The 27,243-nt window shown below is 50.6% G+C and overlaps 9 protein-coding genes across 9 annotated transcripts; 3 read left to right on the top strand and 6 right to left on the bottom strand.

The window, feature by feature from the left end:
- Positions 1–867: 867 nt before the first annotated feature.
- Positions 868–4,334, top strand: HO133_006567 (uncharacterized protein; the record flags this gene model as incomplete). The annotated part of the gene is made up of 19 exons (XM_037297465.1): positions 868–890; positions 942–1,071; positions 1,133–1,206; positions 1,256–1,306; positions 1,357–1,449; positions 1,526–1,652; positions 1,807–1,838; positions 1,913–1,940; positions 2,020–2,158; positions 2,213–2,552; positions 2,600–2,635; positions 2,683–2,862; positions 2,943–3,213; positions 3,297–3,506; positions 3,567–3,612; positions 3,683–3,731; positions 3,899–4,004; positions 4,059–4,121; positions 4,212–4,334. 19 exons carry the CDS (start codon positions 868–870, stop codon positions 4,332–4,334), a joined length of 2,121 nt encoding a protein of 706 aa, XP_037147175.1.
- A 1,531-nt stretch (positions 4,335–5,865) lies between these two features.
- HO133_006566 (uncharacterized protein) lies at positions 5,866–7,262 on the bottom strand (the record flags this gene model as incomplete). Its single annotated transcript, XM_037297464.1, has 4 exons — positions 5,866–6,220; positions 6,290–6,732; positions 6,783–7,026; positions 7,084–7,262. The coding sequence occupies 4 exons, from the start codon at positions 7,260–7,262 to the stop codon at positions 5,866–5,868; spliced, it is 1,221 nt and encodes a 406-aa protein (XP_037147174.1).
- Positions 7,263–9,168: 1,906 nt separating this feature from the next.
- On the top strand, positions 9,169–11,359 carry HO133_006565 (uncharacterized protein; the record flags this gene model as incomplete). Its single annotated transcript, XM_037297463.1, has 2 exons — positions 9,169–9,334; positions 9,405–11,359. 2 exons carry the CDS (start codon positions 9,169–9,171, stop codon positions 11,357–11,359), a joined length of 2,121 nt encoding a protein of 706 aa, XP_037147173.1.
- A 615-nt stretch (positions 11,360–11,974) lies between these two features.
- HO133_006564 (uncharacterized protein) lies at positions 11,975–13,393 on the bottom strand (the record flags this gene model as incomplete). The annotated part of the gene is made up of 2 exons (XM_037297462.1): positions 11,975–13,002; positions 13,156–13,393. The coding sequence occupies 2 exons, from the start codon at positions 13,391–13,393 to the stop codon at positions 11,975–11,977; spliced, it is 1,266 nt and encodes a 421-aa protein (XP_037147172.1).
- A 5,059-nt stretch (positions 13,394–18,452) lies between these two features.
- HO133_006563 (uncharacterized protein) lies at positions 18,453–19,349 on the bottom strand (the record flags this gene model as incomplete). Its single annotated transcript, XM_037297461.1, has 2 exons — positions 18,453–18,658; positions 18,836–19,349. The coding sequence occupies 2 exons, from the start codon at positions 19,347–19,349 to the stop codon at positions 18,453–18,455; spliced, it is 720 nt and encodes a 239-aa protein (XP_037147171.1).
- Positions 19,350–20,048: 699 nt separating this feature from the next.
- On the top strand, positions 20,049–20,328 carry HO133_006562 (uncharacterized protein; the record flags this gene model as incomplete). Its single annotated transcript, XM_037297460.1, has 2 exons — positions 20,049–20,091; positions 20,144–20,328. 2 exons carry the CDS (start codon positions 20,049–20,051, stop codon positions 20,326–20,328), a joined length of 228 nt encoding a protein of 75 aa, XP_037147170.1.
- Positions 20,329–21,350: 1,022 nt separating this feature from the next.
- On the bottom strand, positions 21,351–22,209 carry HO133_006561 (uncharacterized protein; the record flags this gene model as incomplete). Its single annotated transcript, XM_037297459.1, has 6 exons — positions 21,351–21,496; positions 21,605–21,723; positions 21,794–21,933; positions 21,978–22,012; positions 22,070–22,097; positions 22,168–22,209. The coding sequence occupies 6 exons, from the start codon at positions 22,207–22,209 to the stop codon at positions 21,351–21,353; spliced, it is 510 nt and encodes a 169-aa protein (XP_037147169.1).
- A 1,972-nt stretch (positions 22,210–24,181) lies between these two features.
- Positions 24,182–24,973, bottom strand: HO133_006560 (uncharacterized protein; the record flags this gene model as incomplete). Its single annotated transcript, XM_037297458.1, has 2 exons — positions 24,182–24,593; positions 24,627–24,973. 2 exons carry the CDS (start codon positions 24,971–24,973, stop codon positions 24,182–24,184), a joined length of 759 nt encoding a protein of 252 aa, XP_037147168.1.
- Positions 24,974–25,746: 773 nt separating this feature from the next.
- On the bottom strand, positions 25,747–26,514 carry HO133_006559 (uncharacterized protein; the record flags this gene model as incomplete). Its single annotated transcript, XM_037297457.1, has 3 exons — positions 25,747–26,185; positions 26,231–26,278; positions 26,339–26,514. The coding sequence occupies 3 exons, from the start codon at positions 26,512–26,514 to the stop codon at positions 25,747–25,749; spliced, it is 663 nt and encodes a 220-aa protein (XP_037147167.1).
- Positions 26,515–27,243: the final 729 nt, after the last annotated feature.

Raw genomic sequence — 27,243 nt, 5'->3', positions numbered from 1 at the left:
GAGTGCCATGATCAACATCGCCCATACGTAGAGTAAGTCGAGTGGGTAGGGTGGGTAAGGGGGAGTAACGAATTCTGGTAGAAGGATGTGGATTTTCTATGGAGAAAGGCTTCGTCAAATAAGATACTCCTCCGAAGCCAAGAAGCTACACTACACATGGCTAGCATGCCTAAAGCTTCAGAAAGCACATTTCAACCGAGGAGAAAGGACTTGCAGTAACTGATAAGATCCCGGAGAGGATTGTGGAGCAGAGAAGAAAAGGACTCAGCAGGCTGAATTTGCAAAGGACATCGATTATGCGAAAGGTGTTGATCGGCGCACATGTAGAACACAAGCACCGGTGTCGGCGTCGTGATGGGTATCCTTTTGTTGGAGGATTTTGACACGGTCTGTAGTCCCTTCAAGCGTGCTAAGGTGCTAAGCCCCTTCGGGTTACTCGTATCTACCCCGGAGGACGCTTCGGAATTTTGAACAGGACTTCCGTCGAATTTCTACCATCAAGGTATTGAAATCAACACCATCATATCATGACTTAATGAAACACTATGAAACTAAGGGCTTTGGGTCTTTAGATACTTGTTATTAATGCTCTCAGTCACGATTTTTACAAACCTGATTCGTCGTTGTTACAAAGTGCAAATATCTTTGAAGATATCGTGATAAATTCATTAAGAAAGTGCGATTTTGGTGAGCGTGGCGGGGGAATCTCGGCTGCGGATTAATTAAACGAAAACTCTATTCCACCTTCAACTTGTCATAGCCTTACAAAACAAAGTTCGTGTTTCCTGCGAGCTTCTCTCCTCATGCAGACTGAGCCTTTTCAACATTCGAGTTCTCTTCTCTCATCATACGAACAATCACTTCAAGATGGGTCATCTCACTACGGTGGCGTAAGTTCACTATCTCGAGACCTCGTTCGATTGCGTACTTACCCCTTTCAGTGCTTGCAGCCTGAATCAGTGGGCTCTAGACTGGGAAGGCAACACGAACCGCATTATCGAATCCATCAAAATCGCGAAGAAAGCCGGAGCGAAGCTGCGTGTCGGTGGGGAGCTCGAGATTACCGGCTACGTGAGTTGGTTTGGGAGCTTCCATCACTTCAGAAAACCGTAGCTTATGCTCGAAAATCTAGGACTGCTTGGACCATTTCCTTGAGAACGAAACGTACCTCTTCTCATGGGAGATGTTGGCCCGTATCCTTGATGAGTACAATTGCGCTTCACCTTCTTCTCCGTGGGTTACTAATAAAATATAGCAAAGAATGTTATGGTTGCCTTCTTGACATAGGAGCCCCAGTGATGCACAGGTTGGACTGCCAATTCAAATATGCTTTTCTAGATTTGCTAAGGAGTACAGAAATTTGAGACTAAATTGCAGGATCCTTGCCCTTGATGGCAAGATTCTGCTCATTCGACCCAAGTTGTGGCTGGCAAATGACGGTAATTATCGGTTAGCAATTTCCTCGGCGTCTATCGCCAAGTCCAAAAATGCTGGAATTTGGGCTAAGCTTCAAATCTGTTCTTAGGGAGATGCGGTATTTCACCCCTTGGCGCGAGGGTCTCTGCGAAGACTTCATTCTGCCCCGATCAATGCAACGCCGTCAAGGGGCTGTGCGGGTGCCCATAGGTGATATGATTTTATCCACTGCAGATGTACGGGCCATCCCTGCTGCCTAATTTCTTTTTTGGTCCCAGCGCCAGGAGTTTCAGGGGGTACCTTCACCGTAAATGAAAAACGGCTTTCGAGACTCTTCACATATTCCCAAAACATATCCCAGAGAAACAGCTAACAGTCGTATTTGTATAGACTTGCATCGGTGCCGAAACGTGTGAGGAACTGTGAGTATCTTTCGGCGCTTTCCTCTTGGGCGATAACAATGCCAGGAAGAAGCTGACGTTCGAATACTACTTAGGTTCACGCCTGACGGACCTCATATACATGTATGCCATAAGCTCCATTGCTTTCTTTCAACATACTTCCGAGATGTACAGACAAGCAGCTAACATCGAGAAATCATAGATGGGTTTGCAGGGCGTTGAGATCTTCACGAATAGCTCTGCCTCTCACCATGAGCTGAGGAAGCTTGACAAGCGTCTAGCTTTGATCCTAGAGGCTACACGAAAAAGCGGTGGAATCTATATCTACGCAAATTTGAAAGGTCTGTAAATTTGAATCCTTCCATTGAGAGCGTTGAATCGCTGATAGCTTACAGGCGGTGGTGGTGATCGGCTGTATTATGATGGCTCTAGCATGATCGTGTGCAATGGGACCGTCAAAGCCCAGGGGTCCCAATTCTCTTTAGACGATGTTGAGGTCGTTACGGCAACCGTGGACTTAGAGGAAGTCCGAGCTTATCGCTGTAGCGCAAGCCGTGGTTTGCAGGCTGTCAGGCCGACGGAGCAGTATCGTCGGATCGATGTCACCGCATACAGTATGTCACCAGAAAGCGATGACTTCGACGCCAAAATTAGTCCTTCATGCCCGATCAAGATTCATGCCCCAGAAGAAGAGATCGCGCTGGGTCCAGCGTTATGGTTATGGGACTATTTACGGTAGAATTCGAGTTCCTATCAACTCGAATCTAACTAATGCAATGAAGCCGCTCTTCTCTCGCTGGCTTTCTACTCCCACTCAGGTATGCCACAACAGTTTACGTAACTACGCTTTGTCTAACGAAAAAAGTGGAGGCATTGATTCATGCGCCACGGCCGTCATTGTCAGCTCAATGTCTCGCCTGCTGATCGACGCGATCCGAAATGGCAACGCACAAGTCATCAGCGACGTCCAACGAATCGCAGGTGCCTATGAGAAGGAGGACTGGCTTCCACAAAGCGCCGAGGCCCTAACGAGGAACTTGTTCCAGTACGTATATCTCTAGACATCTAGAGGATTTGCATGCTCTGCAACTCTGCAAGACCTGATGACTGATCTAAACTACTCAGCACGCTTTATTTAGGCATGGCCACGCAGTCATCGAAGGAAACGAGAAGCAGGGCTAAAGAATTGTCGAAAGCAATTGGCTCGTATCATACCGATCTTGACATCGACGATGTCTTCAATGCGCAGAAGAACATCTTCACAAAGGCCACAGGCTTTGAGCCGAAATTCAAGGTTCATGGGGGATCGATGGCGGAGAATTTGGCACTGCAAAACATCCAGGCAAGGAGTAGAATGGTGACGGCATATGAATTTAGTCAGCTGCTTCCTACAATTGTATGTAAGGTCCTCGGCCTTCCCTAACGCTTTAGGAGGTCGATCCGCAACCTTGACAGAAGTGGTCGCTAACGCATCTACAGCGAGAACGAAAAGGAGGGGGTAGTTGCCTCGTCCTCGGTTCAGCAAATGCGGACGAGGCTCTTCGAGGCTATTATACGCGCTACGACTGCTCTTCCGCTGACGTGAACCCAATCGGAGGAATTAGTAAAACTGATCTTAAAAGATTCATTGCCTGGGCGTGTACGAATTTCGATCTTCCCATTCTCAAGGACTTCCTTGCCGCAACACCAGTGAGTGTTTCTTGACTCTTCATTCAATCTCTTTGATAGCTGACGCTGCGCGATTTGTAGACAGCAGAGTTGGAGCCTCTGGAAGGCGGTTACGTACAGTCTGACGGTAAGTACTCCGCTCTCAGCCGCTAAGCGCTAGTCGGAATATCTGCAAGGTTTTTACTGACTGCAAGAAGAAGCAGATATGGGACTACTTTATTCGGATTTGCAAGTAATGGGATCGCTGTATGTGATTCGAATCCTTCCTTTACCTCTTACGCACTTGATGGGGCATTTGGGCGCTGACCAATTATGTCCTCCCTTCTTTTGGAGAGCCGCGACGCCGCCATCACAGGGCTTTCCACTCTAGTGGCTCGCATTGCAGGTAGCTAATGCTTGATTGTTTGAACTAGTCGCAAAATTGAGAAGATGGGACCCTTTTCAATGTTTCAGAGACTTGTGCGTGAATGGACACGCGATAAGGGCATGACGCCGCGCGAAGTGGCGACGAAAGTCAAGGTAAGTCCGCTTATCAGTCTTCTGAGAGCAGCATGCTAATTATGCCCGTGACAGCGCTTCTTCCATTACTACGCCGTGAATCGCCATAAAATGAGCACACTGACACCTTCTTATCACGTCCGTGCTTCCTCGGCTGGTCTCTTGGCAATTTCGACCAGGAGGCCTTCCAACCTTGAGAGAGAGATAGTTGCTGACATTGTACGTTAGGCCGAAAGCTATGGGCCCGAAGACCACAGACACGATCAAAGATTCCTCGTCTATCCTCCGCTGTACGATAGCTTGCCCGCGAAAAAGATCGACGCCGCGGTCGAAAAGATGGAAGCGGAATGAGGTGGCATAGCCACCCTGACCACGGCGATCGTGGAGACCATGCAGTCACGACGGCCAGGAGAGCTCGACAGTGTCGCACTTGCACTTGTCTCAAGGGTTAGTCACCTGATGATATCCAACGATGGAGGATTTCGTCAGCTAGGTGCTGTATCTTTGCATAGGGAGTGCCGTCAGGCTTGGAGCTCGAAGTAGATAAGACTCCAATCGAAACCATTTGTTTGCAATATTCACCGAAAACGAACATTTAATGAACCGTAAAATGCCAATGATCTGCTCCAGATCCCAATCTGCGTCGTGTACTCGACAGCCCAGACCGTGGATCTCAACAGATCGCCCCCATCAACGGACCACGGTCCCGGGGATGGATGCTGCCTCACTCGCTTCATTCGCTTACGTGATCCCCACCAGCAAAACCCTCATCCGGACACAGAGACAGCCCCGTATGCCTCCTTGCGTACTAGTACGACTCAAACTCGCAACCTGAAACCATCGTCCAAGCCCACAAACGTTGTCGCAACCTCGATCCGCCCACAAACCATTCAAGTAGGAGACCGAGCCGCGACGCCTCTGTACTAGTACCATCCCGAGCGCCATCTTCGGCAATCCTAGCCCCCCCTTTCCCGTTCCCCAATGTATGGCGCAGGCGTCTCGGCGTCGTATTCCCGACTTTGCTATGCGCCTTCGCTCGCCATCTCCCTGATAAATCCTTTCCCCCCCCACACACCCGATAAAGCACGCCCGTGTCCGACCGCCAGGTATGTATATCGTCCGGCCCGCGATACTCGCCCACGGCACTCGATGCGTATATAGTTCGTAGACGGTAAAAATAGCGTCATGGCGTGAAACGGGGCTATGCGCACTGCTCTCCGATGATCGCTTTCAGGGAGATCAGTCGATTCTTTTCCGTCATTGGGGTGGGGATGGATGACCTCGGAGATTGTTGGGCTCGAGATCTTTGGGGATGTGAGGTGTTGTTGTGCAAGCGGATAGCATCTCGGCAGCGAATCAGGGGTGAGGAGGAAGACATTGCTTTGGAGGGGGGGGGCTCTTTGGATATATATCGCTTTCGAAACGGTCGATATTGATGCTGGCATTGTGGTCTTTGAAGGCGTGGAACATGCAGGGCGATGCGGATGTTTCGGGAGCCGACTTGAGTCGTGCGGGGGTTTGGACCGTGGATAGCACTACAGGCCGGACTTCCGTCTTGCAGTCGGTAACCATTGTGACCTCGTGCAAGTTTTCGAAAGCTGTCTCTGTTGTTTTCGTGCGGTATTATTGCGAGCAGTCCAACGGGTCACGAAAGAAGAAACGTGTACTTTTACCCACTCAGTCGGAAGGCTGCAAAAGGCAGGTCTGAAGCAAGAAGAAGTTCAAGACGGATCAGAGTCGATGTTTCATTCTAGTCTATCACATGACGCTCTGAGAAACCAAGATCTAAAGAGGACATCATGTGCACATGATTGAGCAAAACGCCGGACCTATGCAAATGCTAATGATATCTCTATATATATCTTGAGGAACCTTGATACACTTACCTAGACCTTACCTGGCCGAAAATTCTCGAGACGGCAAAGACTCCAGCGAGTAATGGTGCTAGCACTGCGCCTAGCTGCCAGATCTCCCACCATCGGTCCAGTTTTACCTCGGTGGTGATGGACTTGCCTTGATTGATCGAGGACGGAAATTGACCCGTTTTCGCATGCTCTTGTAATAGAGTCTCCTTCTCATTCCACCGCTCTATCAACCACGCATGGAAATCCTCGAGAGTTTCCAGCGGTATTTCGGACACCTTGAAACGTCGCCAATGCATATGGATAGGCGCTTGAGGATGTCGCTCAAAGTACGTGGACCGTAGCGTGAAGATGTCTTGGCCGTATTGCCCTTCTCTGTGGGAATAATCAATACCGGCACGAAGCAAAGTTTGGGAAAGGGGCTTAGGAGGAGTTTGGCCTTACGGAACGCCATCGTAAGCCAAAGTACAGTCATACACCCACTCTAACGTCCCATTCAACGCTTTCAGGCAAAAATACGTCCCTGTACTTCTCGGAATGAGCGTGTACTTCAGATCCCTCTCGCCCTGTCTCTCGGCCCACTTGACGCTATTCGCCCTCCCATTCTTACTCAAATTAGTGCCTTCGGGAAACATCATCAGCCACATTGGCTGCAACGCTCCCTTACCGCCGTTACTCCGTCGCGTCAATTGGCCCAGTCGACGGGTGAGGCGTGGGGTGTCAGTCTTCATATTTCGAGACATGAATACGAAACCGGCCAGGCGCAGACCGAGACCTACGAGGGGAATGTACATGATAGATTCTTTGAGGACGATATAGACATGGCCGTGGTTGAAAGGGCGATTGATGTAAGCGGTCCACCAGAGGTAGATCCAGTCGTTGTAAAGCTGAGAGCAGAATGTCAGTCCGCGCAGAGCAGCAGAAGAATATGTATAACCTGGTGATTTGAGATGAGAACCATGCGGGAAGCGAAGTTGCATTGCAAGTGGCCATCCGGAAGCCTGTGGATCTGGTCTTGCACGCTCTCGTCGCCACTAACATGGATTGTGGTTGTAGTCCACCACTGGGTCATGGATAAGACTAAGAGCGTCATGCACTGTTTGGTGAAGGCCATGAAGCGGTAGTAGTGGTCTTTGTTGATCAGATAGAGCGGCGTCCCGATGTATTGGGTGGTTCCTATGCTGAAAACATTCAACATTGGCCGTGACAGCCAAGATAATTCTGTACATAAGCCTTACATGATCGAAGATGTCCAAAAGTAGACCAGCAGGATAACAACACGCAATATGCGTGTAGGTAAGGTTGGTTCGGGTACAGGGACACGCTGGAGGATGGCCTCTTTCACCTGGGGTAAGATGGGCACTGTGCTGCCATTCGTCGTGGCCAGGCCATTCTGGTGCACGCTCTTTGCAGGCATCTTGATGGAGAGCTGAGATGTTCTCGTGAGATTCTTGCGAATTCTTTTAGAGGAGGAAGAAAGTGTGTGTGATGTTGTCGACCATGGTCACCGGTGATGGTTACAAAGTTATATATTTTCGCCTTCTCAGCTGACTGAGGTGTTTAAGGTTCTACAGAAGTGAAGGAAGCCTTGATAATTCACTGCACTAGCTAAATTTAGTCTGGACCCTGCATCGGTCTTTCCGAGATCGGTTAAGGTATCAGATTATCTCTTGGCGATCAAATAGCAGATTAGGGTTACTGCCCCTGTTCGATATTCATTTCAGATGTTCTTTAGGTAAGCACCTCGAGCTGAACTTCTACAGATACATGTGAATTCTACAGATACATGTGAATTGAAGTTATCGAGGAGACTGGTTTCCCATGCAAATTGCTTAAAGACCAAGTTATAAGCCGCACCGGATCAGGAATACACTGGACAGATACCCAGCCCACCCCAGGATAAGTGGGAATAATCTCAATTAGGTCAAGGCATTCCAGAGGCAGTCCATCACGAGGACTTCTCCATACTATTTGTTGTACCTTCTTCTCCGCTGCCTAAGATTATCTCTTTCCGAACATTCAACTCCCGGCTCATGCTGCACCGTGTTCTGTTCTTGCAACGGTCTTGGCAATTCTAGAAGGATAAGGAGCCCTTTTAGACAGAGTACACTCTCTCAGGCTGCATGAAGGACGAACCTAATGGTGGCCTTGCTAAACGCTTGAGGGTGGAAGGGACGGAAATAGTAAGATTAGGCATTTTTGCATTTAGATGAGCAGGCAAAAGTGTCACTGTACCATTGCCAAGCTCCTCGGAACCACTCAAGAACACGAGAAAAGGAGGATCGGAAGTGATGTTGAGAGCTGCGAAGTGGTGGCAGGAAATAAGACTAGATGGCTAGCCGAGTGACTTGAATTGCTCAACCAAGGCACGTGGCAAGATGGAGAGGATAGAAGCATAGAAAAAGAACATGTTTATCAAGAGCCAGGAGAAGAGTCCGAAAGCCCTTTTGATTGTCATGAAGCACATGATGGCGTACATTTTCTCCAATCCTAAACTACAAGCTGTCTGTGCAGTCATGCAGCCCGTTTCTTACGGTGAATGCTTTGTTCCATTTACTTTTCGCGTGCAGCTGAGTAGGCCTCCAGGTTCCTCGCTAAAGACCTCCCAATGACGTTTGCGCTGTATCAAGGAGTCGCGCTGCCGGTGGTGTTCTTTGAAAGAACAGCAGTATAAGAAAAAAGCAAGACATGGTGGACAGGCTCTAGGCGCGTGTCTGCATCACTAAAGTAGAATGGCACTTTTCTTCTTGCATAACTTTCGGATGCGTTCGGTCCATGTTGGATGTTGGAGCCGTAGATGGTGCGCCAATGCTGCCTTGTGCTTCTAAGTTGGTTACACGTGCCCGAACGGACGAAAGCATTGGTCGAAAGGCCTGCTGATGCCTTCAAGCCTTATGAATATGGTCACCGTGGAAGGGGAAAGGTCTGATCGCGTGCTCTTCCATCTGATGATATACAGACGAAATAACTTCTTCGCTCTCTTTGGAGTATCTTCAACATTCCTTCGCCGTCACATTTGAAGAAAAGATCCAAGTCGAACCAGAGGACAATCGTACCTGCCGAGCCTGCTTCCCCGCCATCATCCCTGCTGTCCTCCCTCCAATAGGTCTGTCCTCGACTTACGACTCTACAAGAATAGCAGTCCGGATTTTAGCTGCTACTCAGCAGTCAGCAGCAGCAGTCATCCACAATCCTTCGTCCGTCGGCCGGAGGCTGTGACGGCCGTTGTGTCGCTGAGGCTATAGGTCTGCTCTGATGGTGCCACCTTTGTCTCTCCTTTAATAGTTGCAATTCGCCGAGCAATCGGCTCTTCATTCCTTAAAATGTTTCTTCACTGGCTGGCATTTGCACTCTTTCTGAGATATGGCATCGCACTTCCTACGGAACAACAACCTTTGATAGCGGAGTCTCTGGACGAAATACCAAGGGCGCCCTCGCAAGACTTGGTCAAGGAGAAGGGCCTGCACGGAAGATTTCTACACATCACAGGTACAAGAGCTTCCTAAATCAGAACGGCGTCCGGTCTACTGCAGGTATCGGGGTACTGATGTGTGCCTAGACTTCCACCCGGATCCATTCTACGAAATCCACTCCTCCACCGAGGCAGACGCAGCCTGCCATCGAGGCAATGGACCTGCTGGAGTCTTCGGCGCCGAGACTACAGACTGCGACTCCCCCACAACCCTAGTCAACGCTACTTTCAAATGGATAAACGACCACCTGAAAGACACGATCGACTTCGTCATTTGGACGGGAGACTCTTCACGCCATGATTCGGACGAGGAAATACCGAGAACAGAGCAGGAGATTATATCAACGAACAAGCTGCTGGTAAACAAGTTCGAGGAAGTCTTTGGCAAGGAGGATGATACGGACCCTAAGAACGACCTCACTATACCGATCGTTCCGAACTTTGGGAACAACGACATTATGCCCCACAACATCATGCAGCCTGGGCCCAACAAGTGGACGCAGAAGTATCTGAGTGTGTGGAGGAAGTTCATACCAGAAGAGCAAAGACATGGTTTCTCAACTGGAGGATGGTTTTCCGTCGAAGTCATACCCAACCATCTTGCGGTCTTCAGCCTCAACACCATGTACTTATTTGAACACAACACTGCAGTGGACGGATGCGCCGATAGATCTGAGCCAGGTTACCAGCAGATGGAGTGGCTCAGGATCCAGCTACAATTCGTGCGCAACAGAGGCATGAAGGCTCTTCTGATGGGACACGTACCGCCAGCAAGGACAGAAGCAAAGCTGCTGTGGGACGAGACTTGCTGGCAGAAATACACCCTTTGGCTACAGCAATACCGAGATGTGATCGTCGGGTCACTATATGGGCACATGAACATCGATCACTTCTTGCTTCAGGACTACAAGGACATCAGCAACAAAGCGTTGAGAGGAAAGAGGGAATCTATTTCACGAACCGCTCTTGATGACGAACTGACTGTTCAATCAAATACCGATTACTTGACGGAGCTGCGCGCGGGGTGGTCCCAGATACCAGACGCCCCAAAGACGAAATCAAGATCAAAATCAAAATCAAAATCAAAATCAAAATCAAAATCAAGCTCTGGCTCTGGCTACTTCTACGACCTATTCGAAAGCATCAACAAAAGGAAGAAGCACAAGATGACGAAGGAAGAGAAATATCTGGAGAAGATTGGCGGACAGTGGGCTGAACGCTACAGCGTCAGTTTAGTCTCGCCGAGTGTTGTCCCAAATTACTTTCCTACGTTGAGGGTTATTGAATATAATATTTCGGGCCTCGAGAACCTTCCAGTCGCGCGCGCAAACTGCCATGAGAAGATGACCCTGCAGGAAGCTGAGGAAGCTCACTGCTTCATAGAAGATGAAGCCGAGGAGGACTCAATAGAGATCGAGAAAAAGAAAAGCGATAAGGAAAGAGGCAAGAAAAAGAAGACGAGGAAGCCTAAACTCACCATCCCCAAACCACCCTCCAAGTCGGCGCCTCCTGGACCTGCATACTCCCCTCAAACCCTATCGTTGCTTGGTTACAAGCAGTACTTTGCGAACCTCACCCGCATCAACGACGACTTTGGGCAAGATCAGGTTGTCGGCGAGGAAGGATGGCATAATGGCAAACACCGTGGGAAAATACCGCATAAGGACAAGTTGAGACATCACAACAAGTTCAAGTACGAGATCGAATATGATACCCGGAATGACTCAGTCTTCGGATTGAAGGATCTGACCGTGAGGAGTTACGTTAATCTGGCGGGACGGATCGGGCAGTACAAGCCCCCAAAGAGCGATCGTATTGAAGATATCGATGGTGAAGACTCAGATGCCACGGATGCCGACGTGGACATGGTAGCTTGCGGCGACCATGAGCTCGCTGCATCGAAGAAAAAGCATAAGAAGCACGGCAAGAAACACAAGCACCGGAAGGCCATCAACAAGGTTTGGTTCACCTTTGTCAACCGTGCTTTTATTGGCACACGGGATGATGACGAGCTCCATGATCAGTTTGGACAGGAGGTATAGGAAATGAAATGGCAGGGTCAATTGCGAGAGTTTGGCGTCGGATACAAGGAGGCGTCATAGGACGAAAGCATGGGGGTCATCGTCCAAGCATTGGAAACGGCGTTCATATAATGGTAGGCGTTCCGAGATGGGTGGAAGCTTTTCAAACCTCTTAGAGAAGTCAGAAGGTTGGCAAGATACTCAAAATCACGGTCCTGTGGTGCTTCAGAGTGCAAGGCATCAGAGACACGCGTCCGACATTCCATGATGGGACACCAACTACTGCGCGTCCCGCAGAAATTCTCAGAGTCTCGCATCCGGTGCTTTTCGGTCAATTTCTCATCGATTCGATCATCTCTCTGAAACACCACTGAATTCTTCCCATTGCATTGCATTGCATTCACTCTAACCCCCACGATCCCCTTCCCGTCAAGATACCTCCAACCCTTCCCTCGCAGAAACCGCTGCATATCCATCCATCCATCCATCCTTATCGCGCGTTCCTTTCTCTTTCTTTTTCGTCGCCAGACCTCGCTCCATCCAGTCCCTGCTTGCTTGGCTTTCAGCCAATGTATAGCCACCGTTCAACCAATCCCGTTTCAGACTCCGCAGTCACATACCGGGGGGCTGGATCGGCTAACTGTGTGAGTAGTCGTCGGCCTCGTCGCTGGGTGTGGGAGCGGATGCGCTGGAGACGGGGCTGGGATCTTGAGATGCGGGTGGGGGTGGAGAGGCGGTTTGGGGAGGGGTTGGGTTGGAGGATTGTTGGTCGAGATCTTGATCACGCGTGCTGCTGTCCCCCTCTCCCTCATCATCATCGTCATCATCATCGTTGTGGATACAGTACCCCCCTCCCCCTTCCCCATCCCCATCATCGCCACGAGCGTCACAATCAGATGATGATGACATTCCCTCCTCAGCCTCGTACCACCGCTCACATTCAGATTCAGAACCCTCCATCCCCGACCCCGACCCCGACCCCGACCCCGCGGACACATCAACAACCGCGACACGATCCCGCAGCATCTGCCCCGGCACCGCCGTCCGCACCCCACCCGACGACAGGCTCCTCCTCGCGCTCCGTGTCGAACGCGATGCCTTGCCCCCGCGGCCCGGGCTCCGGGACCGGGGCCCGTAGGCCGGTGGGGGTGGGGATGGGCGGGCGGTGTCGGACGGAGCGAGGGCGGGAGACGAGTCCGGCGTTCGTGCCGCGGTGGGGTCGCGGGTTAATTCCAGCCCGTCTTCGGCGTCGTTGTCGTGACCGCTCCGTTTACTTCGCCGCCGTCGTCGTCGTTGTTGTCGGCACTTCGTGATGAGGAGGTAGAGCAGGAGGGGGGATAGCATGAGCCCGATGATGGCGAAGAGGGTCCCGATGACCGCGTCGGCTTTTTCGCACCGGAGGCGGTTTAGACCGTGCGGGTGGGTGCAGGGGAGGGTGGGGGCGGGGTGGGAGTGGTCGCCGCCGGTGTGGGGGACATGGCCGGCGGGGTTTTGGTGGGGTGGCGTACCTTTCGGTGGCTTCGGTCCGGGGTTGGACTTGGGGGGCTTGGGTGACTTTGGCGCTTTGGGAGGAGCTGGCGATTGCGGTTTGCTGGGTGTCTTGCCTCCTGTCCCCGACCCGGATTTGGGCGCCGCGGGTTCCTTCCGGGACCATGATGGCGTTCCTGAAGACGAGTCAGCGATTGAGGTTCTCGGGGGGTTTAGCTTCGCTGCTCCAAGGCCGCGGGATTGCGCGACGGAGACGAAGACGACGGAGGAGATTGTGACCTTGGCCGTGCGACTTCGGCCGCTGGACTTTTCCGACTCGTGTTACGTACCGGAATTCGAAGAAGACCCGGACGGAGCGAGCGGGGGACGGGAGAACCCGGAGGATGACCGTCTGCTTCCTTCCTCGCCTCCGCTACCGCCCCCTCTCCTTCGTTGCAGGAAGCCCAAGAGGCCGTAACGGTAGCGGTCGTTGGGGGAGGCTGCGGGCTGCGCTTCTATGTCTTCTTCTTCTTCGGGGAGGAGTACGTGCTTGGTTCTGCCGGAGGCGGGGCGCGAGGGTGCGTCCATCGTGGATGGGGGATTTGGTTTTCTGCTGGGATCCCGAGGTTTGGGAGTAGGGTGTGAATGATGCGGGTGATGGGTTCAGTCCCAGGCGAATTGGATGGTTGTGCGATGGGGGGAGATGAGGATGTGGATGTGGAGTGTCATTGTAAAATAGTTTTGTTTTGAAGACGAAGGAGGTTGAGCGGTCACATAGGAAGGATTTGGAAATTTGCAATATTCTATACAGACCCTTTGATATATATATATATATATATATATTCTCCCATTCTGTGGGGAACAGTCCCAGCTGCTCCGGTTTGACGTGCTCAAACTCTCTCACCTGGGTCGTAGCCAAGCTTCTTTTCTTAGCCGTAGCAATGGCAAAGGCAAAAGGTACTCTGTCTCAAAGCGCAATCTTTCGCAATCCACGACGGGCGAAGCTAATCGGAGCCGATGTTGCTGGCGATGCTTGTTCCCGATTATCGCAGGCACTGTAGATGTGTATGTACCGATCCCGTTGACGAGTCAACGAGACGGGGCGACTTTCTTTGCTCACGACGTTTGATGAGAGTATGGATGCGTACGACTCGAGAAGCCGAGAGCGGGGGGCGTTATCTCGAATATGGGGAAGGCTGTGAGTAAAGTCAGAGTTATGACGAGGTCTCGAGTGCGCATGCGTATTTGATAGTGGCAGACAAGCAGCGGAAATCCAAGCACAGACGAGCGGTATTTGCTTTGAAATCTTCTTCTCCTTCCAATGGATTGTTGCTTAAGAGAGTGCCACGGCTTATACATTATCAAGCGACTGACCTCTACCCTTGACGCCCCGAAGAAAGAGATACAAAGCACCTGTTATATCCAGCCCCAAACACCTTCCACCGTAAAAGAACGATATATCATTACCCAAATCATATCAAGGTCCCTTATCCCACCACCACCTCGTCAACATCATCTCCTCCTCATCACCACATCCCGGCCCAGCCCCACTAGCTCTCCACCCATCCTTCCCATCCCTCTCCCTTGTCCCCCCTTCCCTCCACCGCCACGGATTACGTCTCCGCTCTCCGAAACTCCCCTGCCATCTCCTTGCTACTCAGCCGCCTCCTCTCATTCGCCCGTTTGAGCGCCAGCAGTTCGGGAATGCTCCTTGCGTTGAGCGTGGCGCCTTTGGGGACGAGGACGTCGTTGGGTTCGGGGATGGCGACGGGAGCGGGGGCGGCGAGGATGAGGAGCGGTGCGAGGAGGGTAAGGAGGAGGGAGGTGAGGAGTGCGGTGCGCATGGTTGGTTGATTGTTTGCTTGTTTGTTGGGTGGGGTCTTCGATTGAGAGTGAGGGTGATGGTGACGGTCAGGGTGTCTGTCGTCGTGCTGGTGAGGATATTATATGAGTGACTGGGTGGGTTTGGCAGTGATGGTTGTATCGTCCTGCGATTCTGGATTATATTGGCAATGCTTGAAACTCCGTGAATCCGTACCGAGGACGCAATTGACGACGCAAGATCAGAACGAGGACGGAGGAACAGGCCAGCAGAAGAAGTGATAATGACTTGCGGGGCAAAATGGGCACAGCAGGTCCATCCAACTTGTAGTTGTACCCACTGCTGCTCCTCACGTTGGTGGTGGCACGAACCCAACTCCAAGCCCGCGTTCGTCCATGACTCTCTCGCAATCCTAACCCGCTGCAGGCATCATCTGAAACCGTCATTGTCATGCCCATGCCGTAAGAATCCACTCCTTTCGACTCCGCAGCACCCACTCATATGCCGGCAACAAAGACTCGCTCCAACAGGTGCGACACGGATTGGCAGCGCCGGTTGGCAGCCATGGCTGCATTGGGGCTTAGTGCAGGCGCTAAGGTGGTGGAAACGGGTATTTAAAGTACGCGCCGCCTTTGATACCGTTTCAGATTCTGCCTCCTTAGAGGACAACGATAATAAGGTATACATCGAACAAAAGACACAGGGTGCCAAGAAGTTAAAGATACATCCAATAACGACCCTGCACATTCCTATCAAATGTATTTGCTTGGCTGCGTGCAGACGCTGTCATCTTGGAATACTTCGAACACGATGTCATTCTGGCATTTTTAGCTACGAGTACACCCTCGAGATTCTTACCAACGTCATTACTTGATCTGGAGGGTCTAGCTATCTTACCGAGTTCATGAGTTCATACGGCTTGATATCAAGGCGGCTTGTGATACATTGGGAGTTTGAGAAACCAGGAATAAGTGATGCTATTGCTGGCGTTCGAAACCGATGACTTCAAGCCACATTTTTCCCCTTCAGCAAGAATCGCTCTCCGGCTTCAGCTTCTCTGATCACATGATTCCGCTTCCTGGCCCCATCTCTCGTTGCCGCACCCTCTACTATTCGTAGCGTTGTGCCAGATGAGCGACGTCGCCATTCAAGAATCACCTTCTCCACAAAATCTTTCCTTCCCCTTTCTATCTCCAAGTCTCTGGCGGTTGCATTCCTTCGCTGCACACCTCGGCATCTGTAAGAAAAGCCCACAACGGCAGTCTCGGTCGTCTCTCGAAAAACACTTTCGTCCCATGCCATTGTCTGCGAGTACGATTTGATCTATCTCGCCAAACACGACCGGAACCGCGAGGGTCTTAGCGCCGAGGTTGAAAAAGGAGAATCTTGAGGTAGGTCGAAGCTTCATGATATTAAAAGTAGCCTTGAGGCTATGGGGACGATAGGACGGTAAGTGAGTAGGCGGGAGCTTTGTCGCACCTTGAATCGAAGACAGTTCCCCAACTCGCCCCATCCGAAGTTCCTCCCCTCCATCCGCGCAGAAAGCGTCCATGTCTTCCCCCATTCAGATACCAAAGGCCGTTAGGTCACACGTGATATGATACCCTGACGCAAGCCTCACGACAACACCACTTTCAAGCTTTTCCGTACATACTGCCATCGAAAGGAGAGAAATGTAACACAACAACCTTAGCGTATCCATAATCCTTTCGAATGCTTGGCATCAGAAATTCCTACGCACCACATGGATTCAGATTACCAACTTCACAGCCATAACTGGATTGTGAAACTTTCTATCAAATAGTCAGACTTCTTATCGCGGCGACCTTAACGCCGTTGATGTAGATAAAATCTATAGAGTCAAGGACAAAATGAAGATTTCTCGAGCAGCGTAACCGATGATGTCTCTTTTTTCTTAATTTCTAGATACTTACAAAGTAGTAGTTCAAATCTAGAAATTTCATACACATCAATTGTATTTAACATTCTTACGACTCCAACGTCGCTAGATTTATCAAAATCCGACCTGTGGTTCTGAAATCGATAATTCGAATCTATGGGGGTGCGCTGGACATCTCTAACGCCAAGCATTCGAAAGGAATCATGAACACGCTAAAATGCCGCCTACTGCAAAAAGCCACCCCATCTACAACATGCACGCGCCACCGCCGCACTCGTCTCAGAACAACGCCTGCCTCCCCAGTCCCCCAACTCCGGAGCCCGTCGGTCACGCTCCCACAGCTCTGCACGTGCTCCCCTTCGCCTCTCACACACTTGCAGATGGGATCATCATCGCTGTCTTTATCGCAGCAACGCTCCGCCATCGGTCTTGATCGTAGGGCGGCGCGGAAGAGGTGAGTGTCGTGAGCTCTGATATTCGTCGGTAGGATCCCTGGGGAGGCGATGTAGCACGGATGGTTCGAAGATGTGGAGGCGGTTCACGTTGTCGGGCTGCGGAAGAGTGGGCGTCGGAGAGTAGAGTAGGTGAGGGATGCGTTTTGGAAAGGAGGCTTGAGTTTGGATGGAAAGACTAGGGAGTTGGGTGGTTGGGATACCTTAGGCGGATCTTTCTTTCTTTCCTTTCTCCACTTCCGTCTCTCTCCCTTCTATGTATCATAAAATACAGCCCTAGACCCCCCCCCCCTCCCCACCCCAAAATCGCCTCCATCCATCCCATCACATCACATCACATCCCCATCCAACACCAAAGCATCAATGGCCTCCAGCGTCCGCAACATACGTAGCCCCAGTCCAGTCCGGTTCAGTGCACATACGCAACCAACCACACACGTCCATCCGTCTCGTCTCGAGATTCTCAAGAATCCCCCTGCTCACTCACTTTCTTACTTACTCACTCTCTCACTCTCTTACTTACTCACTCACTTTTCATGTTTACTAGCGAGACGGTTGATGGATGGATGGATGGATGGTGCGCGTTGGGGATGTTGTGCATTATGTATATGGGTTGGAACGCTGTGTGATTGAACTTGGTGAAGAGTCGAGGTTTCATTGTTGCGATTGATGGAAGGGAAGGAAGGTGTGTATGTAGGTATGTAATGTTGAACATCTGGTAGGTGAGTAGGTAGGTTGTATGTATGCATGTACACCTCGATTGTCTCGTCTTAGGGGCATTGGTATTGGTGCTGTTCGAGCATGCTTTCTTTCTTCTTACCCTTCTCTTTTCTCCTTTCAAGACGTACGTCTAGCTAGCTGTCAATGGATGGCGCATGCTTGTGCCTCGAAACATCACACCCCCCCCCCTTTCAGCTCCTGCTACTTCCACACACAAACACTACACACGCGTAGTCACGCTCTCAACTCCCTCTCCCATTCCCCTCCAACCCGCCCTGCGGTCCTCCTACTTCCATGTACAAATACCCACTATCGCCTATCCACATGACAAATTAGCATTAGCCCTGCATTTTACACATGCAAACCCCTCCCCGCGGCACACCCCCACTCCACACACAGAGTACGTGACTCACCAAGTTGAGTCTGCACGCCCTCCTTGCTCTCCCTGACACATATGCCCGCCAACGCGACCCCGACCTCCCAGAACTTGCCCCAAGACCACGTGTCGGTGAACCCGGCGCCCTCGCCCGTGGTGCGGATGGTCATTTTGCATTTGTGGTCGTCTGGAGCCGTCACGGGATATGTGTCAGCGAAGCGGTGCGTACTCCCTTCCTCCCCCCTTCCTTCCTTCAATGAATAAGTGATGGGATGGTTGTTCGATGTAGGTGGGTTGGTGTTCAGACTTCTATGTTTGTGGCTCTCCCTCAATGAAAACAGAATAAAGATGAAGTCAGAAAATGAACAGCCATCTCACTAACCCGAAAACAACGAAAACGGCAACCCCACATTCGTCAACGGATCACCCCGCGGACCGAAATAGACATTCTCGTTACTCGTCCGCATCGAATCCAATATCCCCTGACACGACACCTGCACCTGTGGTCGGCGCATCTTGCCGTAGCAGCGCACGTGGGCGGGATCGTATTTGGACACCACGATGCGCAGGTTGTCGTCGCCGCCTGGAGCTTTCGGGTGTCAGAGAGTGGACGGAAGTATGCTATTGGCGTCACATCGCATCACATCACGTTGCAAGACTGCTGTCGCAGATATACGGTATGTATGGAAGTGGAAGGAGGGAGGAGGGAGAAGGACAGAAGACAGGGAAAAAACAAGCCACGGAAACAGACCCGACGCACCAATATCCTTCGCAATCCCCCCTTTTCCCCCCTGCTTCGCCGCACAATTCCTCACCACCACAAACGCCGCCACGGCCACATCCTCCGCGCTGGCCCTCGCAAGCTCCTTATCTGGTTCCAGTGTCGGTTCTATCGCGCATTTCCCATCTGAGCTGATGTACCTCTGCGGCAGGCCGATGTCGAAGGCGCCTGTATTGCGCATGCCGAAGCTGAGCTGGGTTGTATTGACGCCGAGGAAACGGATGGCGTCGGTGCAGGAGTCGACGTTAAGGTCGTGGCCGAAGGCGTCGCCGTTGCAGACGTAGGAGACGAGGCTGGTGATGGGAAAATTCGAGCTTGGATTTGGACTTGGAGGGAGGGAGAAGAGTGGGAGGATGTTCTTATTGTTGGTGGTGGTGATGATGGTTGTATTGTTAACACCGGCTGATGCCTGCAGGAGCTGTAGCGGGTTGTCCAATACGAATGCCGAGATGGAAGATACAACCGCGAAGGAGGAAAGGAGACGAGAAATCATGCTTTGCGTCTCATGCATGTTCTTGGTTTCTAATAATTCTTAGGGATGAACAACGCAAAAAAAGAAATGCAACTCTAGATGCAGACATCATGCGGTCAAAAAACCCACGACGCGACCCTGCGCTTGAGAGCATAAGGGTCCAGCGGTCAGAAACTTACAAAGGTTGACAGAGACCGGGTCGCAAGTCGGATGGCGCCTGCTATACGATGCGCTTCAACCTACACGTAGTTGGGAGATAGCAGGTCCAAGCAGCTCGCAGCAAGGGAACCAAGAGGACCAGGTGCTAACGATTCAAGTGGAGGAGAGAACAGCTGAAGATCGAATAACGTCGCAGATTAGACAAGGAGGTTGAGTGTGACGAAGGCCGTGAATATTGCAACCTCGTCGAGAAGCCTTCCACAACTCTTCACCATTGTCTTTCCTGCCGCTCATAGAGCGCCTTCCCCTCCTTCGATGTCATGGGCCATTCCTTGTATAGTAGAATCCGCAAATTGATCCGCCTCTTACAGTATGATTTGGCTTCGAAGTATCCATGGGCTATTCTTCCCCCTCCTTTCTAGTCGCTCAGCACATCGTGCAGATAACACCGGAGCGAGAGTGGGGTCCCAACCACCCCATATTTGTAGCCATATGATCTAGTACTCCACATAGAATAGGCTCTCGGAGAGCTTTGGGGTGATTACTTCATCCTTCTTGAGTATGGTACAACAAGCTCTTCCGGTCAAGCCTCGTGAAGAGACCAGTAAGTGGCGTGATGCTGAATGTTCAACCTGCCTCTTAACATGGCTTCGCAGCCCTGTCAGTCATCAATTTCTTGGGCCAGGGCGAAGGTGTCGACTTCAAAGGCTATCTGGTGACAAACGAGGCGGAGTCTGCTTGGTCAAAGCGGAAACCCGCAGTGCCAGTGGTACATGCTATAGCGAGCATAGACCAGGTAGAGGTAGATTCGGAGGCAGACTTCGTGGGGCAGTTGCAGTAACAATGGTGGGTGCGTTTTCGGAGCTGCCTTTGTGTTGGTGAGTGCAGCACTTGCAGCAGCGCCCAGACGATCAGGAGGATTTTCCGAAAATCGCAAAAAAATGCGAGAACAGGGTCACGGCAACTGATACGTGTACTTGGTCCATAGGTAGAGAGGCTTTCTTTCGACAAACGTCTGATGGCTGAGAGACTGGAGGTGGAGGGGAGAAGGGCGTCGCTCGGCTGACCTTCCTCACTTGGCGGCCTTCAAATTCACTCGAGCGTGGGATACGGGGCATTCTTTTTCTCTGATCTGGAGGTACGTATCGTTCGTCATGTCATGAATACGCCAGTCGATGACCAGAAGACCCTCCTCATCTTGAATGAGACCGCCATACCCCACGATCGAGAGCGCGATCCAGCTTATCTCCTCCCCTACTGCTGGCGGCTTCAGGATTGCTATTCCTGCCTCCATTCGCAGTACCATTGCAGCTGGTGTGCTATCGTACGTCTGCCAATACACTCTGGTTGCGTCTTCTAATGGTGTTTTTCGATAATTAGTCCTCTACCTGCGTTCCCAACCCTGCGACCTGGCCTCTACTCACGCCTATCTATGATCCGGATATCTGCTCGCTGAATGATGAAAGATGGGAGCTGAGAGGGAATGAGCTGGGATGCAAAGTCAGTACGAGGACGTTCCTCAGCGTGGTAGTCGCGGTGCTGGGAACGGCGTTATTGATATGTGCTGGATGGGGGTTTGCAAGATTTTGGGGATGGAGCAGCACACGGTGGAGACGATGGGCGAGGAGCAGCAGGGCGAGGTCTGAACGGATTATGCAGTGGGTAAGAGGGCGGAGACGAGGGACGTTCAAGAATATCCTTGCAGGATGGGGCAGATAACAGAAGATCGTGGACGAACGAGTTGGATGAACCGCCGCCTGTCTCGGTTGTATTCATACGAAAATGTTCGAACCGCATCAATCTATGACGTTGGCGAATGGAATATGGACATCGTCTGCGCCAAATCCACAACTTGGATCGCCATCAATTACCCTTTATAGCCTTACTAATCTTGTACTCCACTACAATTGGCTTTCCCTTCTCAGCGACAAAGCGGCCCGCCCCTACAAAGACTCCGGTCTCAAGACCTTTCAGATTCTCGTCTCCGGTCTCGAATTTCATCTCGATGACTAGGTTGACGATCAGGTTATTCAGTTGGAATTGGAAAGAACTCAACACCAAGGGGGCGAAGCTAGGAGAAGGGAATGGCTAGGGTGCAGGGCTTATCCAACACTTACAAGAGTTACCAAACGCTGTCGTCTTCGCGTCCGGGCTACCACCCAATACCAATCCTACCTCAGGCGTTATATCTACGACGCCGCTGTAAGAAAGATATACCAGAGCACCGCTCTTGTCTCTGGGACACATCAGCAACGGAGCTTATCAGGATGAGGCAGTCCTTCCTGAAAAGAGACTTGGAGCCTTACTTGACAACAGCATGCGCGTTCAACCGCATCTGTTTCCCGCTGGGGTCGTTATGGATATAATCTGCACCTTGGCCGACCCAAGCGGCATCAATGGCTGGGGTAAAGCCGGGCTCGGACTTGACGGAGCCATCGACCATCGCCTGGGGCTGTTAAGAATAGCAAAATTGAGAGGAGTGGGACGTACAGCGATGGCTAGAGGGGTGCCCCTAGAGGCCGAACCTGGACATGAATGTTAGTTGAAGAGCGTGGGGTGAATCGACAAGGATCTAGACAGACCGACTGGGGAGATGTCGCCTAGGGTAACCTGGATACTGTCATTAAATGGGGTTCTGTACAGAGCAGGGTGTGGAAGATGATGTGAAACGGAGATATACGAGGACGGTCATCGCCGGCTGAAGGGATGGGAAATTGGACATATTGGCAGATATTGGAGCGCTCTTTGGGAAACTCAGAAGTAGCGGGCTTGCGCAGACCTTGGTGTTTTCTGCCTATATCTAGATCTCTACTGCCAAAAGAAATAGAGCTGCATTCATGTGCAAATATGCTGCTCGTTCGCACCTGCGGAGCCAAAGTAAAGCTTCCCCGCATTATCCTCTACCCCTCGCCAAGCTGTGGTTCAGATCGTGCTTGGGTCAACTTGTCTATTGGTCAAGCAAGTCGTTATCGGAGCCGTAGGTGCATTGACCATACCAACTCAGGTATCTATACTTTTCTTGTTCTTGAGTAGAAAAGCTGGACAAAATGATGATGTCTTGTCACTCGCTTGGAGTTGCATATGCTTGTCGACAACATTGAGAGGCTGTCTGGTATTCTGCACTAGATATGTGAATTACTAAGAGTTCTGGTGTCAAGAAGAATAGTGAAGTGAAGGCGCAAAAAATAAATGATGTCGACGCCTGTAGGACTCGAACCTACGCCCGCGAACTATTGGATACACTGTCAATTTTCATTCGCGTCGGTGAGAAGAAGCGCACGTACCGGAATTGATAACAGAAACACCAATTAGAGTCTTGGATCATTCTAGTCAATCGCCTTAACCACTCGGCCAAAGCGTCTTTGGATTTGAAAAGTTACCCTATACATAATTATATTAAAATTGTTTTTGATCAGGGCCAGATTCTAGATGCGGATTTCACGACCCCGAGTCCGCGAAGACCCTTTTCCACACTACACTTTGAAATTCGCAGTCTTTTACACAGCTCGTACTGCCAGACACTCTTGATTCAAACCATCAATCAGTGAGAAGTCTCCTTTATAAGGCTTGTAATCTTGTTTACATGTCTTCTTCCCCCTACGAAAGATTCTACTGTCTAGCTTTGCATTGAGTGCTATGCTTACATCGAAGCTCTGAAAATATTAACTCCATTGAGAATTGATTGTCTTGCTACATCAGGACATATAGATATCACAGGTACTGAAAGTTGATCCCCGCGAGTGAGCGAATAAATCTGCCAGGGCTATATGTTAGTATTTTCCTCTAACAATCTAAGCAGAGCTTTCTCACCACTATACCTGCACGTCATTGATCAAGACGATGGTCAAAAGTGCTTGGGAAATCTGTCTCTGGCGCTTGCAAGGAGCCAGGCCTGGCGAGCTCTTTGATCACTGCCTCTTGAAGAAAAGCCTCTCCCAAGTCCATAATTCGAAGATCTTCGTCATCCTCACCGATTTAGTTAATACAGTCTGCTGCCTTTACCGGCTGGCTGAGTAGAGCTTTGCTCGATGGCGCGCCATCAAGTCGAGCTGATTCTGCTGATTCTGGGCTTCCAAGAACCTCGAAGAGGCATTCTTCCGTCATTCGTGACAAAACGACAAACGATTGCAAGCGAAAGCAGCATTCCTAGTGCAAACAGCAGTGTATCTATGAGATCCACCCAGCCGAAACTTCAATATATTCCCTTGAGTGTAAAGAATAGTAATTGGATGATGAAAAGATGGATCTTCCATGACGGGATATGTGAAGTAATAGGGATATGTAAGATAGGCGAGAAAATTGGTTGCCGAGTCCAACTGACACCAATCGGGTACAGAAATCTGGTAGCCGGTCTTGGCAGCGAGATTGGTGAAACTCTTCTTTGGAGGAGCGATGCACCACTTCCTAATGGTATTTACTACTCAGTCTACTTCACGTCTCAGGCAAATGGCCGGCGAGTTCTCCATCATGCAGGCCGAGTCTCGAATGGCTTTCTCGATCAACTGCTGTTTGTGGTAGAAAGGCTCCATGGTGGCAGAGCTACATTTGCTATTCTGGTCGAAAGCCTGGCTTGAGAATCCCTATCTAGAAAATCTCTTTGTGAATACTGCCAGGGATGACCCGCCCGCATCGCATACTCCATCGGCCTGTGTCCTTCGCTCAACCGCCTCGCTCCAGCCGGTCAGCGTCCAGCATCAATTTCTGAGCCTGGGCTCTGAGAATTGCTGGCACGTGCTCGCGTGGATGGACATCAAGGTAAATTTGGTATTCGATGTTGCGAGTCGTAGCAGACCCAAGGTGGGTTCCATTGCGTCTTTTATTTCCTGTTTGACCCGCTCGAACCCTGCTATGACCTCCTGCATACCAGTGTCATATTCATCTTCAAGAAAGACTTCCACAACTATTCTACGAAATCCGTTGAACGCCCTCATGTTTGGGAGAATGTAGTTTCGTAATGGTCCAATCATGTCCAGTTCGAAAAAGCCGGATTGGATGTGAAGAGTGTCGTGAAGAATTTGGGTTCCCGTGAAACCGTCAATGGTAGCCTCACAGATCACTGCCATACGACGTTCGTATGTAGGGTGCGTCTCCTGGTCTGAGGGTAAGCTGCCACTTAACGGCGCTAGACCGCCAACTCACATCTTCATTTTCTGCATGCCATTTACTGCCCGAATCGGGGGTTCCAGTGCCTTGCTCGCCCAGAAGTTTATGCCGTACCGGAAGATGCTTTCTGAGTAAAGTATTTCGTGTGCTTCGCGGCTGATGGCTTTTGAAATTCGAAGGATGACCAAGTCATGTTTGTCGAACTTGTCAATCCCGTCTGTAAAAGTATCCCCGTGTACAGGTTCCGAAGGAAGAAAAACGCAGTGACGCCCTTTGACGAGAAGTCGATAGATTTCGTCTCGAATTTCACGAGGAAGGGTGAAGAGCGCACCTCCATGTTCCGAGTCGTCCAGAGGGGTGCGGCTTGAGCCTTTAAATGCCATGGTTTAGGTGTCGTGTAAGGTGATAAGGGTTTTGTATGCTGGTGGAATTAATGCCAATTGTTTGGAGTCGCGGAAGAACCGCAACTGTTATCTGCGTCAGATGCTGTTCACTCGAATCAAAGAACCGTTCACTCTAGAAGAAGAAATGAGGCTGAGATAGTTCTCCGTTCAAAGAGAATTGGCTTTCCGTCAGTCGTGTGAACGGTATGAGTCCTGTGTTGGCAGGAGTGACAGTCTCAGAAGAATGTTCTTTCTAGGCAAACGCAAGGACGATACTCACAACGTGGAGCTTACGTGCAGATGTGTTGTAGTTTCTTCAAAGCTCGTGAGATCACAGGTCCAGATCCATCCCACTGTAAGAATCGGTTTTGGTGTTCAATAATGAATTTCAATCAATGAATTTGGGGCCCCATTAGGATGTCCGACGCTAATGAACGCCAATCCAAGCTAGCCGCGCGCCGCTCTCCACTAATCCTCCGAGATGGAGAATTAAGATTTAAAGACGTACCTTACCTTATGCAATACAGAAACCCCTCTACTCAGGACGGTTCTTAATAAGGGGCTATTAATCTATCTAGGAAAAGCGTTTTCTTTTCTCATCGTTACAAACTTCTTGAATAAGACCTCTATGAAACAACAGCTCCATCTTGATTCAGGTAGCGTCCATCTCACTCTCAATCAAACTCCGCATCTCGACTGCGGGCTAAGAGTCCAAGGCAAGGGAGATGATATTTTCTCCGATGTTGAGCTCCTCCGCAGGAACGATTAATATGCTAGATAACACTGCCATCGGTGTTCATATTCAGCTCCGCATTTTTGGATCTCTCTCGCTTATCCTCTGAATGTTTCATCCATATTGCCATCGATATCAGCATCCCAGCCACAAGCAGGTTCACCCCTGTCCAGTACCCAACGGACTCAATGGAATAACGTTTGACAAGTTGTCCCACGATAGGTGGCCCAATCAAAGCAAATGCCGAACTCAAGGCCCACATAATCCCCGTCCAGGCCCCCAGTGAGCCACCAAGTTTTTTTGGAATGATGAAAGTAACACCAGATGCTGGCAAGCCGAACAAAGAACCGCCAAGAACTCCGAATAGGACGCAGAATGCAATGGCGTGGCTTTCTTGTTGAGCGAGTGGCCATAGTAGAAAGACTACTAGAGCGGCGGCGAAGCAGCTAATAGCGTGTACCATGGCAGGATTGGACCACCTGGGATACATCAATATTTCTTTTCCTGGTAAAAGAGAGTCATACCTTGCACTCGCGACCGCTGCACTGCTCAAGCGCCCAATAACACTGCATCTGTAGAATGTCAGGTAAGAACAGAACTTCCACGCCGATACTCTCGGCTTCATGACCTACCCGTTCACCATGGTCAAGAACCACACGGTCTTTATACCTTTGAATCTCTCACGTTCAGCCCACTCGGTGATATGAAACAAGAGTGGATAGAAAGCCAAGAACATGAAGCCTACGCCTACAGAGTAGGCTAGGAACAGAAGATTCTTGAATGCTTCAAAGTCGATCCAGGTGGACATTCTGATTACTAATTTTAAAGGCCGCCTCTTCGCTGCTGGATTGGAAGCACCGAAGATGAAGCATATGGCGGAGACGCCACCAATGATTGCGGAGACAAGCCTGATGCCGGCAGGAAAACCGTGTTCGGTGATGAGATAGGTGGTCGCCAGTGGATAAGCAAGACCTCCTGCCAAACGGTAAGTGGACAAAGCATGCGACTGGAGATGTTTTCATCATACCAGCGGCAGCTCCAGCGGAGGTGATACCAACAGCGAAGTATTTATGCTGTGGAAACCACTCAACAAGGATGTCAGCCTCCAAAGTACGGGTTTGAGCTGACTGTTTCCTCACCTGAATAGCACAATGGGAACTGTGAGTAAAGAAACAACTCATGCCAGCCCCAGCTATAATACTCTGAGTCAAGATGATCAATCCATAACTTCCCTGACTCTCCGGTCCTTGCGGACTGTTGAAGCTCAAACAGAAATACCCCAGCCATGTCAAAACCCCTCCAACTCCCACAATAATTCTATGGAATTTGGCGTCGAGAAGCCGGCCCACAATGAACGAGAGCAGCAACACCATAAATGCTTGAACGCCGCCGATCAGGCCGATGCTCGTGTCTGTCGCCCCCGATAGAAGATGCTCGTCATAGTACCTGAAAAAGGTACCAAAGCTCATAATCAGGCCCCTGCGAACACGGCGGTCAGCATAAACCGTTCTCAGCGCAGATGATCCCGCGGGAATGT

The sequence above is a fragment of the Letharia lupina genome, assembly GCF_014066315.1.
Source record: "Letharia lupina isolate WasteWater1 chromosome Unknown contig_25, whole genome shotgun sequence".
Classification (NCBI taxonomy): Eukaryota; Fungi; Ascomycota; class Lecanoromycetes; order Lecanorales; family Parmeliaceae; genus Letharia; species Letharia lupina.
The sequence above is the reverse complement of the archived record's forward strand: the minus strand, read 5'-3'. Positions and strand labels throughout refer to the sequence as shown.